At 41.0% G+C, this 15,055-nt stretch overlaps 1 protein-coding gene across 1 annotated transcript in view; it reads left to right on the top strand.

The window, feature by feature from the left end:
- The window catches only part of Sin1 (SAPK-interacting protein 1), a 34,207-nt gene extending 20,910 nt beyond the window's left edge, over positions 1-13,297 (top strand). Inside the window, exons 5-11 of the mRNA XM_022845597.2 lie at positions 3,313-3,458; positions 8,823-8,986; positions 10,114-10,303; positions 10,502-10,847; positions 11,113-11,244; positions 11,566-11,669; positions 12,515-13,297. Of these exons, the coding sequence (XP_022701332.1) occupies positions 3,313-3,458; positions 8,823-8,986; positions 10,114-10,303; positions 10,502-10,847; positions 11,113-11,244; positions 11,566-11,669; positions 12,515-12,625 (1,193 nt within the window). The 3' untranslated portion in view covers positions 12,626-13,297. The remainder of the gene's footprint in view (positions 1-3,312; positions 3,459-8,822; positions 8,987-10,113; positions 10,304-10,501; positions 10,848-11,112; positions 11,245-11,565; positions 11,670-12,514) is intronic.
- The last annotated feature ends 1,758 nt before the right edge of the window (positions 13,298-15,055 follow it).

Here is a 15,055-nt window from a genome sequence, read left to right on the forward strand (position 1 = left end):
AAACCAGAGAATAGTGGTTGTGCTACCGTAGATGGTGCCGGTGGTGGGAGAAGTGATAGCGGCGGTAGAAGTGATATTGAAACACTTGGCTAAACGGCACCGCCGGTCGGGCGTGAACACGCCAGCGAAGCGTCTTTCAGCAACCTTGGGACATCGGTCTTCCAAGTCGAGGTAAGAAAGTCGCAGACCATCGCTATCCAGTGCTGGACCCGTCCGAGGCACTAGAGGTGTTTCAGGGTTGTTAAGGAATGAAATTTATTGTGCCGTTCACGCAGTTATTGCCATTATTCCGTAGCCATTAGGTGGGACACGCCGAATAGGAGTTGTTTGTTTATTAAAATTCAATACCTAGACAAGGTAGGTTTGGCAGTTTGACGTTATCGTGAGCATTGTATAGCTGTGTAGTATAAGACAGTGATTGCACGAAGCTATATTTTGGTCTATAAGAGACCTACTTGTCAAACGCGCAGCGTTGTGTGAAGCGTACTTGTTTGTAAATGTAGATTCAGTGGTGACATCAGGCTGCATAGACCCATCATAGGCCTTTGCTCGACGTCTCCTAACGCTTGTCGATGAACTATTTCTTTTGTCGAAACTCGTTTTTGCGTAGGAAATAATTGCTTCGCCGTTCATCATATGCTTATAAAGTGTCGTGCAAAAATATTAAGATTCATGGATGACCTCAAGCGGTTCTTGGCCCCAAGCGTCAGTAGACGTAGCGATTGATAGTGCATGATATAATTTTCCCGCTTTTTCAAGCTCCTCTACCATGCCGCCGTTTAGGTGCGGTTTGATATGGGTAGAAGCCTATCCAAACATTCCCATTTAAAATCGCGCTAGCCCGCGAAAAATGAAAATATCCCAAGAACTTAGACGAAGGATTGATATGGTACGCTTGGCTTCTGTTGCTGAGTTCAGAGCTAAATGGTGAGCGAGACAAGACGCAAGGCAGATATCAGGGTGTCCATTTCATATCACACTTCTATGGTCATCTCATGCGGTTTACGATACTTGGTCTTCACACAGACCCCTATTTTTTTTCGACGCCTTTCACCTCCGTACGTTTGCTGCAGGTCTCCCTTTCTGTTTCACTTGAGTCTCCAGCTATTATACATGGTTGGCTATTTCTGCCTTCTTCTTTCGTTCTCTCATTTCTATACCAACCATAGCCCCATATTTCCCCGTTCATCCAACCCCAACATTCCCCCGTTTGCTTTAGATCTACACTCTATCTGCCCACGGCCCCTTCGCATGGAAAAAGAAAAAGGCGTTCGTTTACTGACTTCTTTTTAGTCCAGAGCTCTGTCTGTAGTCTCTTAAGGGGAGCGAAGGTGAGGTAAGGGAAGGAAGGAGTCAAGACTGAAGCTCGCTTAGAGTTCAGCGATATAACGCTAAAGAGTCTGTCGGCCAGTCGGCAGGGGTCGACAGGGGGGAGGTGTGAAATAAGCGGTCTAATCTTCAGATCCGTTGACAAGACATATCGGTCCGCGGGGATTCTCAAGTCACTCACGTTTACCTATACTCTCGCCCCTTTTCTGCTGTCTACTCTAGTCAACTTCTCGAGTGGCTCCTCGATGTTTTCGATGCCATCGTAAACTCCTTTATGCGCACATTCGTTTCCTTTGAATGCAGATCTCCTCCTGGAGAATGTTCTCTCTCTTTACATATCCATACAAGTTTGTTCGGGTAAAACGTCTGAACTTGTAGTCGTTGGGCTACCAGCCGTTATGCACCGTGCCGGAAAATCACCATTTAGATCATAGACGAAACGCGTTGTAGAAGTCATAGCAGACGAACGACTGTAAAGGAATGCAAAGTAAACTAGAAAAGCCAAGAAAGGATAACTTACCTGATCTGAAAAAAGAATTTGCAAGGGGCGTATATAAAAAACGGATCGTATGCTAGCCTTGCTAACGATTCAGTACTTCCGTGTAAGTGTTGTCGAATGTTGGATTGGCTGGCTGAAGATCAACGTTGTTCTTCTCACAAGTGTGTATATTCGTTTGCACGTACATACAGGCACCATGAAGAACATGTAGACAATAAAGATCAGTATATTATAGTAGCAGAAATGGTGGCAATAAGAAAAAGTAATAATTTAGATTTTTTAATAGCAGGACACACTAATGATCTACGTATTGTATGCTTGGTGCAAGTTACATGTGTAAACCACAAGACCTGGCTCGGGCTATCAGATCCAGCTTCACTGTTAGAGTTTCTGTAACCTGCAGATTTGAAACTGCTGTCACTTTTAGACTAGAACCCAATATGGGTCACTTTAGCCTGTTTCATTTGTTTCCTTATACCATGCCAGTCCTGTTACGCCTAATGAGCCGCTTTTCACCCTTTAAAGCGGTGTTTTTTTATATCTTATTGAAATAGTACAGAACTTCGTGGAAAAAAGGTATAAATGTATTTAAGATATGTGTAGTAAGCCTGTAGTGTTTTAAAGTGTAATCTGTAAGAGCCTGTTAACTTAGACTGGAAGTACAATCCGCTAAAAGTTAGTTTATAGATTTAACCAACATCATGAGTTTTATAACTTTAATTAGTTAAATAATATAGTTTTTGAAAACATCTTTATTTTTTTGTATAAATACATTTAAGGAACTTTATCTCTGTTTCTAGTTGATATTTCTTCTTGTCATCACAATTCTACTCTCAGATACTAAGATATTAACAGCATATTAGGTAGCGATGGGAATTATTTGAGTTAAAATTTCTGGGGTTTTGGGTCAGTAATCTAGCTCAGGGTACGTCAGATAAAAGAGATACAAAGGCGTCTGAAATGAGGCGCGCGATTTTATGGAGCCCTGTATTTGTACGCAGTAATTTAAGGGCATATTATGTTCTTACACTGCAATTGTCCGTCCTCTCTCTATGTAAGTGAAATCATTCCTACGCGGTTTGGTGTAAAATTTTCAGTACATACCGATACATTTAAGGTCACTTATTTAAGTTACTGCTCTTACTTAAAGTTTATCTGTCTTCATAGTACTGTATAGCATTTTTTATTACGATGCCAAAAACGATGAGAACTTTCCGTATGTATTTTAAGTGAACGAAAAATGATTTATTTAATTTGCCAATCTTGATACATGTTATTTCTATATAGAAATTACGAGTTCTATTACGGAATACTACTATAGCTCCCTATACCAATGTAAGTCTAATGCCTAAATCGATCTGTATCATGAATAGTAAAAAAGTAGATTCGTTTTTAAAGCTCAAACTTTATATGAAACAGTAACAGGATCTGCTATTTTGTTATACTGTAACATGTTTCATGGAATAATTTTTTTCCAATGGCAGGTTCCGACATTTTTACGCCGAAGCCGGCATCTAGTTTTCGTCCCGGCAAAGATGCCAAAGCAGTTACATCTCTACTCAGTCACTTACTGATCACGAAACCGCTGCCGGTAAACCCGTTCTCACAGTTTGCACGACTTGATGCCCGGGTAAGTCTACATTTCCACAGCCTCTATTATTATATACAATTATCTATGTGCTGACAATTAATGATAGAAACAAACAAAAATAGATATATATATTGGCTCGTCAAAAAGATGAAAGATTTTTCTTATACTTTTTCTAAGAATGTATATAAACAGAAACAGATATTTCAACAATTTTTTTCGTATGCTAAAAGCGTTATTCTTGATGATCATGTTAGTTCAATATAAAAAGGCCTAAAAACGTAAATGCTCGAAAAGTACAAAGCGGCATAAATAGTCTGAATAACACTAACCATTGAGTGTACCGTTGTCTGGATTAACTGACAATTTGTATCCTTTCGAGTTTTTGTGTTAAGGATATAGACGCGCTGAAAACGGTGTTTTGAACCGTTTTAACGAATTCTCGAGCCCGTCTAAATCTGAAGCTCATTGAGGATCCTCCGGTTTGCCTCAGAAAAACCTCGCACTTTTTAGAAGACGCGTGGGAAGTCAATAATGCAGACCGTCGAAATCGGAAGAAAAGGACGTTCTTCATTTTGCTGGGAGCTTATTAAGTGAAGAAAGGTTGTGCTATAGCTGCCTGTTACTCAAATTTAGAAAGTGAGCCATTGTTGTCCACCATGACGATTTCTTTTTCGTCATAGAATGAACTGGTTATCGTATGGTACCACGGGTGGCGAATGAATGCATACTCTTAACGATGCACAGCCAAAACTTTTCCAGCGTTTTTTTAAACGCTTTTCTCCCTCCCTCCCTCCCTCCCTCTCTCTCTCTCTCTCTCTCTCTCTATATATATATATATATATATATATATATATATATACGCAACTGTAATGATTATTTTATATGTGCCCATGAAATAGGGCAAATAAGCACAATTTTGTCATGTTAGTAATTCACAGTACGTGAAGGTCACACTGCGCTCCGAAATATAGAATCATCGTTCTTCCCACGACGATTTATTTTTCAATGTACCATGAAATAATTTCAGGCTAGTCAGCTTCTTAACCACTTATATCCATAAAGCTGAATCTGAGAAACGCCTTAGCAAGAAAAATTTCGACTGACTAGAAGGCAGATCGTTTCCTAATCATCAAATGGTTAGAGGTTTTACGTAGAGGGACAGCCAAGCGAAGTGAAGCTATAGGTTTTTCCAGAGTTTTCGGACTTTCCTGTTTGACATCGAAAAGAAATCGGGCCAATAAGCAGAAGTCGATTCATTCGGAACACTGCGTTATCAGATAATGATACAAACTCTAATTTGACAAAAACTCCATCGTCCGATTACCAACCGGACCTCTATTGTATCCGAATTACAGTTGTCGTAGCTGATGTTTCGCGCTCGTTCGACTATTGTATTAGTGATATTTCGTTTAACTAAAAATATCAATAGTGACTGATTTGTTGTTGCAAGCGAATTTTTTACTCTCGTTATCTTATCCTGGTCTACGTTATAATTGGCCATGTTCGAGCTGAACCCTCTGTGCTACAATGACTATAGTTAGTAATCATTTTAAAGTTATTCCAAACGGAAGTTGTGGGTTCACAAAGTCAGCGGAAGTCAACTGATAACACTTTCCTCTCCGATCCTTTGAACTCCTCTCACGCACGCCTGGATTTACCCTGTCGTCACTTGCCTCCCCGAACGCTCAGTTTAAATTCTCATATTCTTCCGCGATAACGCTATTACCGTGTCTTGAAGCTGCTACTGGGGATGACCAGGAGAACTTGAATTATTAATGATTCGCCGCTCCAACATTTTCTAAATAAGTTACAAAAATTGTTGATCCTTTCTTTACTACCTTCGGAAAACCGCTGACACGGAAGGTTGCAGTTTGGGGTAGGCTTTAATAGGATATCGACGAACTGCTAATAGCTATCGACAAAAGGCTAGAACCGACCCATCTATAACTAATCCCAACGGATGTGGCCTTTCGATCGTGAGGAAGTAACCTCGTTCATTAAGCGCTCATTCCTTATAGCAAGCACTCTGAATTCTACTAATTCCATTTACCGTAGATATCATTGCTTGAAATAACGTTGGCGTATACACCTCGTGAAGTCCCCAGACGCGCTGTAAATTACCGCTGAAGGTGATATCTTTACGATGCTACCTTTTACTCTTTACTTTGTTGCATCACGTCTAATGGCTTGATTACAAAAGCAGCTTTGGAAACGGGAGCATCGATATGTAGCAACTAACGTATATCCTCCGCGAAAAACCCCTCTGAGTATCATAAGCACCGACAAAACCAGTCCGATTTAACAGGCGGTTGATATCCAACGATTCATTTGCTTACCTTGATCATTTCTAGGTTTCAATACGAACGGCGAAGGGTTTTGCTCGACAGTTGTCTCTCTTTTCGTGAGGCTGAGGCTGAGGCTGTTTAACAAATGCTCAAACGATCGTGATGACAACGCTCGCGTATGTTGACAATGCGCACTATCACTTCTGCCGGTGGTGCTAGCGTAGGAGAAGAAAAGGAGGAGTAGCTATGATCTTGCGAGTACTCTGTCGCTACACCGTATTGCCACATTGAATTGGCATCACTCACTTCACCATTTATGCTAACACAATTAGGCGAACCGAGCAAACTAAATAGGCGCAATAACAATGACATTTTGTCTGCCGATAAATGTGTTTGCGTATGTGGCAGGCATATGTGAAATCGCCTCTAGGCCAATGACTGGTGGAAACGACTGCGTTTGTGGTTAGGCTCAGCCGTCTTGTCTTTAGGCGTTTCGTGTTTCTTTGGCTTACTTTCATTTCGCCTAGGGACCAATGGTAGCACAGCCATAGTCGTTCTTCTACTACCGCTCTCGCACCTTTGATACTATGTTAGCAATGTTATCATTAGTATAATCACTACCGAAGTGGTCAGGGTGGCTTGACAGGAAAGCCAGGCGCCAGACGACGAGTGTTAGGATAAAACGGCCAAGTTCCTAAAAGTTGGGCATTTACCAGTTTGGCTAGTCAACTAGGTTCACTTGCATTCGACAGGCAGACAGTTAAACCTGTCAAAAAGTTAGGTCGTTACGCTTAAATGGATTTGACTGTGACAATGCTATATAGTAAATTAAATGACAGTAGGCAGGAGAAAGTGTCAGATGAAGCATTGCGGAGAACCCTATGGCAACACGTTGCGAGCGTGAGTCTTCCGAAGACGAAATTTACTGCTATAGAATGGTAATGTATTACAATGTCGTTTGATAGGTAAGTCATTGACTCAGGCCAGTTCAGTCATCGCTGTATTTGACACCTTGTAGCATGTTTGCCCTCGCGCGTAACGTTACCTAGTTTTGTGATTTGATCCGTTATTTCTGGGGTAAATATATCCGTGGAACAGACACTAACATAGGTTGTGAAAACCGCTTAATTACTACTTAGGTTTTCGCAGCGGAAACGCATGCCGGCGTGCACAAAATGCATGCACTGTGCGTAGCTTCATGGTCTTGATAAAAATACGCTTTCACCTAATTGATGAAAAACTAAATACCTCGGGCATACTGGTTCGTCCTGCAAACGAGAAACGAACAAGTCAGTGAGTAAATGGGCTGACTAAGGGGTTTAAGAAGGCGACAGCAGCAGTAGTCGCGCGAAAGAGAAAAGCATGAGACATTGACCAGGGCCGACATTGACCACAACAGAACCACTATTGCATGGCTAGCGCCGCTGCTGGCTGCTGAAGCGAGGGACTAAATACGACGAGAAATAGGGGCGCAGTTGTTGTAGAAGTACGATCTTGTGCGTTTTGGGGGCTTTAGGGCTTGAGACTTGGCCACGGAAAGGGGTTGGGCCATGGGGTTTATCTTTAACAAATGTGTCCGTAGCAGCCAGATAGGATGAGAGAACTAGGGTACCAGGAGAGGAAGCTCAGTATGCATTTGAGCACTAGCCAGTGTCTAATAGCAGCGGCCCAGCACTAAACCGGACAACTCCCCTCTATTAGCTGCTGTTTGTCTTCCAGTTTGGCTGACCAGTGAAGGTTAGGGTGAATGGGAGGGGACTCGGGGATAAGTTTGGTCCGACGCTGCAGCCGTTGTTGCCGTTGCTGCTTCCTCGTTTCAAGGATAATTAGTGGGCACGCCAGGAAGGGCTAGAGAAGCAGACCCGTTTGGCTGGACCGATGCACGCTGGACATTGGCCCGTAGTCTGGTCCATCCGTGTGGTCCTGCTCCATCTCAAGAAGTGCGCGCTAGTACCATACATAGTGCTCGTTTACTGCTGTTGTCTACGACTAGTACAGCCACTGTTTCTGTGACCACTGTGCCGCAGCGCTGTATCGTGTCTTCACGGATGTCCGCCCTGTCTGGAGGCTAGTCCTCTTCAGAAGCCCTTAAAAGCTGGCTTTATTTCAGCATTTTTGAGAAGTGCTAAAATCAAGGATCCAAGTGCCTTTAGGGGCTAAACAGAACTATCCCCTCTGATGTCAATGAAGGTTATGTTATTCTTGTATATCAGAGCGTTCTGTTCTCGTTTGGGTTGGATTCCGCCAGTATTTGTAGCCATGTATAGCACTAGTTCACTTACTCGTATGTAACGCTTTTGTGACTAAAGGGCAGGAAGCAGAACAAACATTACTTTAAGTATACGAGAGATGCAAAACAGCAGTTAGAGCTGTAAAACGTTGAGAAATGAAGACTAAACCTTGGAAGACATTAACTGCTAAGAAGACTACTAATTGAGGTCTATTGATGTTTAATAGTTGTGGTTATTCGAAGATACGATGTAGAGCTGAAGTGGATTTTTATAAGAATCAGAGTTTATACTTGAGATGAAACTATCCACGCCAGGTGGGCTCTTATCCTTTTATGGATGTAGATATATGTCACGTCTGCTCATATGTTTGTTGCCATTAAAAACTCTTACTTATCTAAGAGAGAATCGGATAAGAAAAAAGTTTCATTGTCTGCTGATTATCTCAATGGCAATTTTTAATGGTTATAGATGATCTAACGCAATCGAAACAGAATAATGCTGCACTACATCTCGAATAAAAATAAGGCGACATTACTTTCGCTTGATATTGCAGTGGGAACGTATTTGCCTATTAAATTTGGGAAGTCTAAGTTCGACATACAGTTCGTTTAGTGCTTCCTTCCGACGTAAAACTCGAAAGATTTATTATTTAAAGAAGGGTGGATTCTTTAAAGTAACTTTTTTTTTGCCTTAAGGTATCGTATAGGTGTATTTTGAGCTTGGCGAATTTGAAATCTAGGTCTCAGACATATTTGAAACGATGGCGAACACTCGCGGTTTACTTTTGTTAACTTCTTCATGGCTCTTATTCACTGATGTAGGCTCTAGACAATCGAATGTACGTGCTTTACAATATTTTTTATTGTTGTTACGCTTCCTTTGTACAGGGTCATTCGTCAGCAAAGACGATACGAGTTTTTCTCCCGATGTTGCCTGAGGGTGAGCGTAACTTTCCTATGGTCGTAGCGTGCCAAGGAACAACGCGCGTGGCAGATCTTCTTGGACTTATCTGTTGGCAGTACACAAGTGAAGGAAGAAAACCGGAACTTAAGTAGGTCTATTTTCAGTTTTGCACGGAGATATTGTTGCAATAGGTGAAGGTAGCCAAAGCGTTGCATAGAATGGTAATTCGTAGCCCCGTTGCTTCTAGCGTCTTTGTCGTCGGTCAGTCACTACCGTCAAACCTCTAAACGGAACATACCGATAGTGAAATTGGATAACCTATATAGGTACATTATATAAATAGAAATATAAAGCTAATGGAATGGCCAATCATGGAACATGAGTTTATCCTTTTTATCTGAACAACTTTATTCCTAGATACTTTTACTTTGCATATCCCTGTTTATTTCTCGTGTTTCCTACGGCCTGCTCATATGGGGATCATAGACGAAAGATGAAGCCCCTCTAATTTTTACAAAACGGTATTCTATCTGTTATGTGCAGAATGCCCGTATGATCTCGACCTCCATTTACTGTTCACTTTGTCCTCTTTGCCGTATAACATAATCTTACGAACTAAGCCTCTGCCCCTTAGCTTACCAATCCGTCGACCTAAAGCTATTGCTGCATCAATCCTCACTGTGTGGTCGTTCAGCATCACTTAGTACCTTTACTCCTGATCTTCATTACCAACTGTTATGCTGGCAACCATATTATTAATTTCCTATCACCGAAACGTTCTCGCTGACTATCCAAAAAAAATCCCGTCATTCCGCTTATTTTTAAAATCAGAAAAGTTTTCTTATTAACTGTCCCTACCGTAGTAGTAATTATTTATTAATTATTTTTACTATTATACCTGTTCATTTGTTTTATTCTATTTCTTTGGGTAATTACTTATTGTTTAAAGCCATTCATGGCTTGACGCAGTTGCCTTGCCAACGTCATGGATGTTTTGTAATAGAAATGTTGTTTATATAGAATCGCAAAGTGTTTGGCTTCTTACAAAAATTAGTCGTATAAAGCCTTAAAAGTCATCCTCAAGCAAATCGCATATAGCTACCGTCCCTAACGATTTCAAGCTACAAAATAAAAAAAAAAAAAAAAAAAAAGCAGAAATTGATTGCAGGCGTGCTTGTAGTTTTTTGGCTAATAGGCTTTATGTTACTGAACAGATTCATTACGAAGTTATAGCATTAATTGGTAATTTTCATTTAATTATTTCCACACCTTTAGGCCAGACAGCCAATTTTATTGTCTACGATTTGCCGAAGAGACGGGAGAAGTTGAAGATGAGTTTCCTTCCGTTGATTTACGGGAACCTATTGGGAAGTATGAATTTCCCAGCTACCAAATGCAGGAAACGGTACCAAGCGATCAGCCTATGTTAGTGCTCTCGTTTCATACGAAAGACGGCTTTAGCAAGGTACTTGTTTAGCTATCAAAGCTCGGTGATATTAAACAATATATTTAATAGCTTTACGTTGAAAAAAATTGTATAGTTAGCTGTATGTATATAACATCGTGATATGTCCTTAATCTATACAGTAGAAATAGATATTGTCCAAAATCATAGTGTTTTTCCAGACAAACGATATAGCAAATTGATGTTCTCCTTATTCAGGTTAACGTCCCCCCGGAAGCACTTGTTTTGAGAGATGCGCTAGAGGAGCTGTTCAAACGACGTCGAGGCTTGCGGGAACCATTAGGATCGGAATTCATTGTTGAGAAGAAAGCCGAACCTGGCGTACCGCTTGATTTAGATGCAAAATTAACCTCATTAAATACGACCGAGTTTCGGATAATCCCGGACTCACCTTCGCTACAGCACAGTACGGCACAGAGGTCATCGGATTGCCATCTGGGGTTGAAGCTTCTGCCAGAATGGAGAATGTTCTCGGGCGGAAACTTCCAAACATATGTGGTACAGATGATACAGAAACTTAGTAAGAACGTGACGGTGCAACTTGGTTAGTATCGATGGCGTACAGCTTGACCTCAGTACATAAGTCGTTTTTAACAACAGATATTCGTTCCATTATAATTCTAACGTTGCTCAGCTGAGTTCGGTTTCAACGCCTCCATGTATACAGTGGCAACGTATGCGCCAGCAAGTTCATATCACCATGCCTTGAAGATAATAAATAATCTTTCTTACTTCTAACGGCAATCGATACCTACTTAGAAACTATCTACATAAGAAGACTAATATTGTTTTTTGTCATCAATATCCAGCTATATCAAGCGAAAAACTGGAAATCACTCCCCTCCCATTGAAGACGGTTAATAAAATGCTATGGCACGTCAAGCCGGCAGCTCACAATATGCGCGAGATCGCGGTATGTGAGCTCATGCCCAAAAGGAACCGTAAGTAGTAGATTTTTTAAATGGACGCTTCACGCAACTCTTATTATTAATATATAACCATTAAAAACATGCGGAGGAGGAGATCCACTCAATCTGTTACTACCACTAAAACCTCTCAGAAAGTATTAGGTAGAACGGCAACGCTGATTCCATATCGATATATCGGCAGGTGATTTTGATACTGATAACGGAAAACATAATCTGAAACAGAAAAAAAAACAATGACCCAGTGAGTAAAGCTTACCATGAAGCATGGGATCCAACCAATTTCGTTATTAAGCGCGCTTAAATTACGTGCTTTGTTCCACGAGTGGCTTTCAGATACAGGAAAACGTTGTTTTAAGGTGGTGTACCTTGACGGAGATGTGTTTAGAGATTACATGTTCGAGGCATCGATTGAGAAGGCCGAAGAGATAGTCGAACAGGTATAGACGCAATCCGATCTATTATCTCTATATCTATGCTGAATGACTCTTGATGTTGTCTAAAATGTTGACAAGATATTTAGTGCTTCATTCTACCTCATTATGAACACGCACGGCAAACTAGAGTTTAGAGAAGCCTTTCGTTGAAACTGGAACCCGTTTCATCCGGCCGAACTCGCGCTCTAGTGTCCGATATGGGGAACTTATCCAAGGGCTTTGTACATGGCTCTTCTGTATGAACGACTGTCACGCATTTGGTGACCAGCTAATCTGCGTCGCGACGGTTAACAGCTGCCCTGTTATAGTGCTAGCAGAAGTCAGCAGAGGAGTCGTGAGGAATCAGTGAGGAAATTTTTTGCCACCCTATTTTTCAGCTACGAAATGTTGTAACGGACACCACACGGGGCCGGGTTGTCTCAGAAATGGCAAACACGTACACCAATAATCATTACTAGAAAGGGCCGAAACGAAAACTCAAAACTTGTACTCTGTGAGTAAATGTTATTTAGGCTAAATTGAGGGTTATGTTTAGAGTGAAGTCGTGTTCTGTAGCGTTATTGTGTCAACAAGCCTTCTTGGCGAAACACTGTATGCATGTGGAAACAAAGCTCCTCGAACTACTTGACCAATGTAGAAACTAGCACGAACCCGTTCTCGGTAGACTTCAATGGGTACCTTTCAGTTGGTATTCGTTTGGTGTTCATGATGACTTGTATGGGAACGGAAGTGTGTTTCGAAGGCGGTGAACCATCATCAGTTGACCTGCAACGTGTAACTGCTCTATAGGTTCAGCGTGCTTTTCTAATATGCTTATATATTTCAACTGTATGTACTTTCTCGATCAGGTGAATTGTATTCTTCAGATGAGAACAACGGATGCGCAAACGTTGTACAACGCTGAACGGGAAAAGAAGCTCTCGAGAAAAGCAAGCTTTCTGTCAAAGCCATTCGGATAAGAGCGCAATTGTCGTTTAGTCGAATATCTTAATCCTAAACTTGTTTTGTTAATCATCCATTTGAATGGCCGCTTGATATTAAAGAAGATGTCGGATCTCCATAGACAGACCCTGTATAAGCAACACCATAGGACGACATGTTTTTTTGCTTTCCTCTCGCTTCATCGGACTTCAGTGGATATTTATACATAGGTTTTTCATGTCTATATGTTACTTAAGTGCCAATTTTTGTGGAGATATAGAAGGAAGCGCAGTATGCCTTTCTAGTTCAAGGACGGTTGATCCATGGGCAAGGGAAGAAGTGGCAATGTATAATAAAAAAAAAAAAAAGGACAAACCTTGTTTGCGGATCAGGACATTCAAAGGCGACTTTATTTGAGCTCTTTGAGTCTGTTTATGTTAAGATTTACAGGGTATATCTAATAAGACGGTATCACCATGTGTGTCCTCTGATAAGGAAGCGTATGGTACGTTTTTGAAAGGATCCAAACGAGCCCGATAAAATATTGGCGATGTATAAATGCTAAGATTAGTTCTGGTTAGATGCAGTTTTAGTGTAGCAAAGTTTTAGCTAAATAGAGTGCATGATTCGAAAATGTTTGAATACCTGCTTTTTTTTTAAACATGACCGGAAAAGTTATAAAGCATTAAAACTTTTGTATTTTACGTATACATCTGAAACTGGTCTTAACTTGGAAATATAAGACTCAAAATTTAATGCTAAAAACTTAGTATCATCAGTCCATCCAGGAGAATTGAGAATTCAGCTGTTCCGCACCTAAGTCAGTTCATCTTGATGAAACCACTAGGGAAATAGATGCATACATATAATTGAACTTTATTTAATATTAATACCCTTTTATTACGATAGGATTATTAAATGCGTTATAGCATTCAAACTGCTCTGCTTTTGCTTCTGATCAGTCTCAAACTTTCACTAATCCTATAGATCTTTTCAAGTATTTTTTGCAGCGTGTGATTTTTCTTCATAACTTGGTTATATTTCAAGGAAAACAAAAACGAATCACTATCTTCGTCGTTAGAAAATTTGTTCTTCGACACAAATGGCCAATATTGACAATTTGTCGAGCGGTTTTTGATTATTAAATTATTTATACACGCATATCGTTTCCAAATCCAAACACTTGCAAAAAAGGACAGCGATACATAAACAGGTCAAAATACACTGCCCTAATAATAGGTAGTCCTTTTGCTAGATAATTCAAGTCCGTGATATAATTCGAGTTTGTTTATACTGCTGTCGCGATGAGCGTCACGGGCGTGACGACTGGTGATATGGTCACTTTTACAATCTACGGTTATATATTGTGCACGATTGCCTAAAAAGTTCAACATTACGATTTGGACATTACGAGTAAGAGACCTCACTGCGCGTGACTCGAAGAGCTTGGTCACACAGATGAAACGGAAGTGGACGATGTTTTGTAAATAGACTATGCTCGGTCTTCCCACAAGCTTCTATTGATTGCTGCTTCAGCAAATAGAACTGTTGCTGGCACGGGTTGTCCTCAAGAGTTCAGACGTGCGCGATACCTCGAGTAGGTGTGGTAACAGGGCCCTTTGTGTCTCGACGTTGAATTTTGTGAAAACTTTTGGTCACTGATGTGTCAGAGTTTTCCGTAAACACCTTTTCGTGAATATATCTGAGATGTTCCGCTTAGAGGGTGTAGGCGACATGTAGCTGCGCTTACACAACATGGCTTCGAAGAAGCTCTCGGAATCGTGGGTCATCAACAATATAATCAACCAAATTGGGAGAAAAACCATTTTGCTCTTATTGATGCATATATTGAATGTTCACCTATGAGCGTGTGTTCCGAAGCATTTGTACGAAGCGTGTGATAACGTAGAGATCCCTTTACATGGCTGAGGGAGTGAGTGACATTGTTTGAGTGTAAATCTAATGACGAAATCAATTACTCAATTTAGACGACATATACATTAGGGCTATTTGTTTGTGAAACTTGCGTTCCCATTAGGGTTTGTCTCATCTTTTACGAGCAGATGGATGATTCTCAGATCAACCTCCATACACGCTCTAGATCCACAACAAAAAAACGTGTTTCGGATAGGATAGTTTGTCACGGTCGCTGATATTTTTTACACATCGCATCCCTTTAGCGTGCTGGATATTAAAGGAGATACTGAGAGGCTGAAACAAGCGATGGGTCTTGCGAAGTGAGCCGGAATAGAACACGCGCCTACTTTTGGATGCCTCGAAAATATTCGTGCATGCGTCTCATGTGTCAACATTTTCCGTCAGGCTTCATCCCGTGAGCGAGGTTGCTGTTTGCTCGTAGCTGGATTTGTCTATCGTTTTACCGTAAATGACTGAGTGCTGCAGCTGGCGTTGATGTTGTCTTGACATGTTCGTCCAGCAAGGCATCTTTCCTGCTTTAGCGTTGTCCT

The sequence above is a fragment of the Varroa jacobsoni genome, unplaced genomic scaffold, assembly GCF_002532875.2.
Source record: "Varroa jacobsoni isolate VJ856 unplaced genomic scaffold, vjacob_1.0 scaffold_123, whole genome shotgun sequence".
Taxonomy (NCBI): Eukaryota; Metazoa; Arthropoda; class Arachnida; order Mesostigmata; family Varroidae; genus Varroa; species Varroa jacobsoni.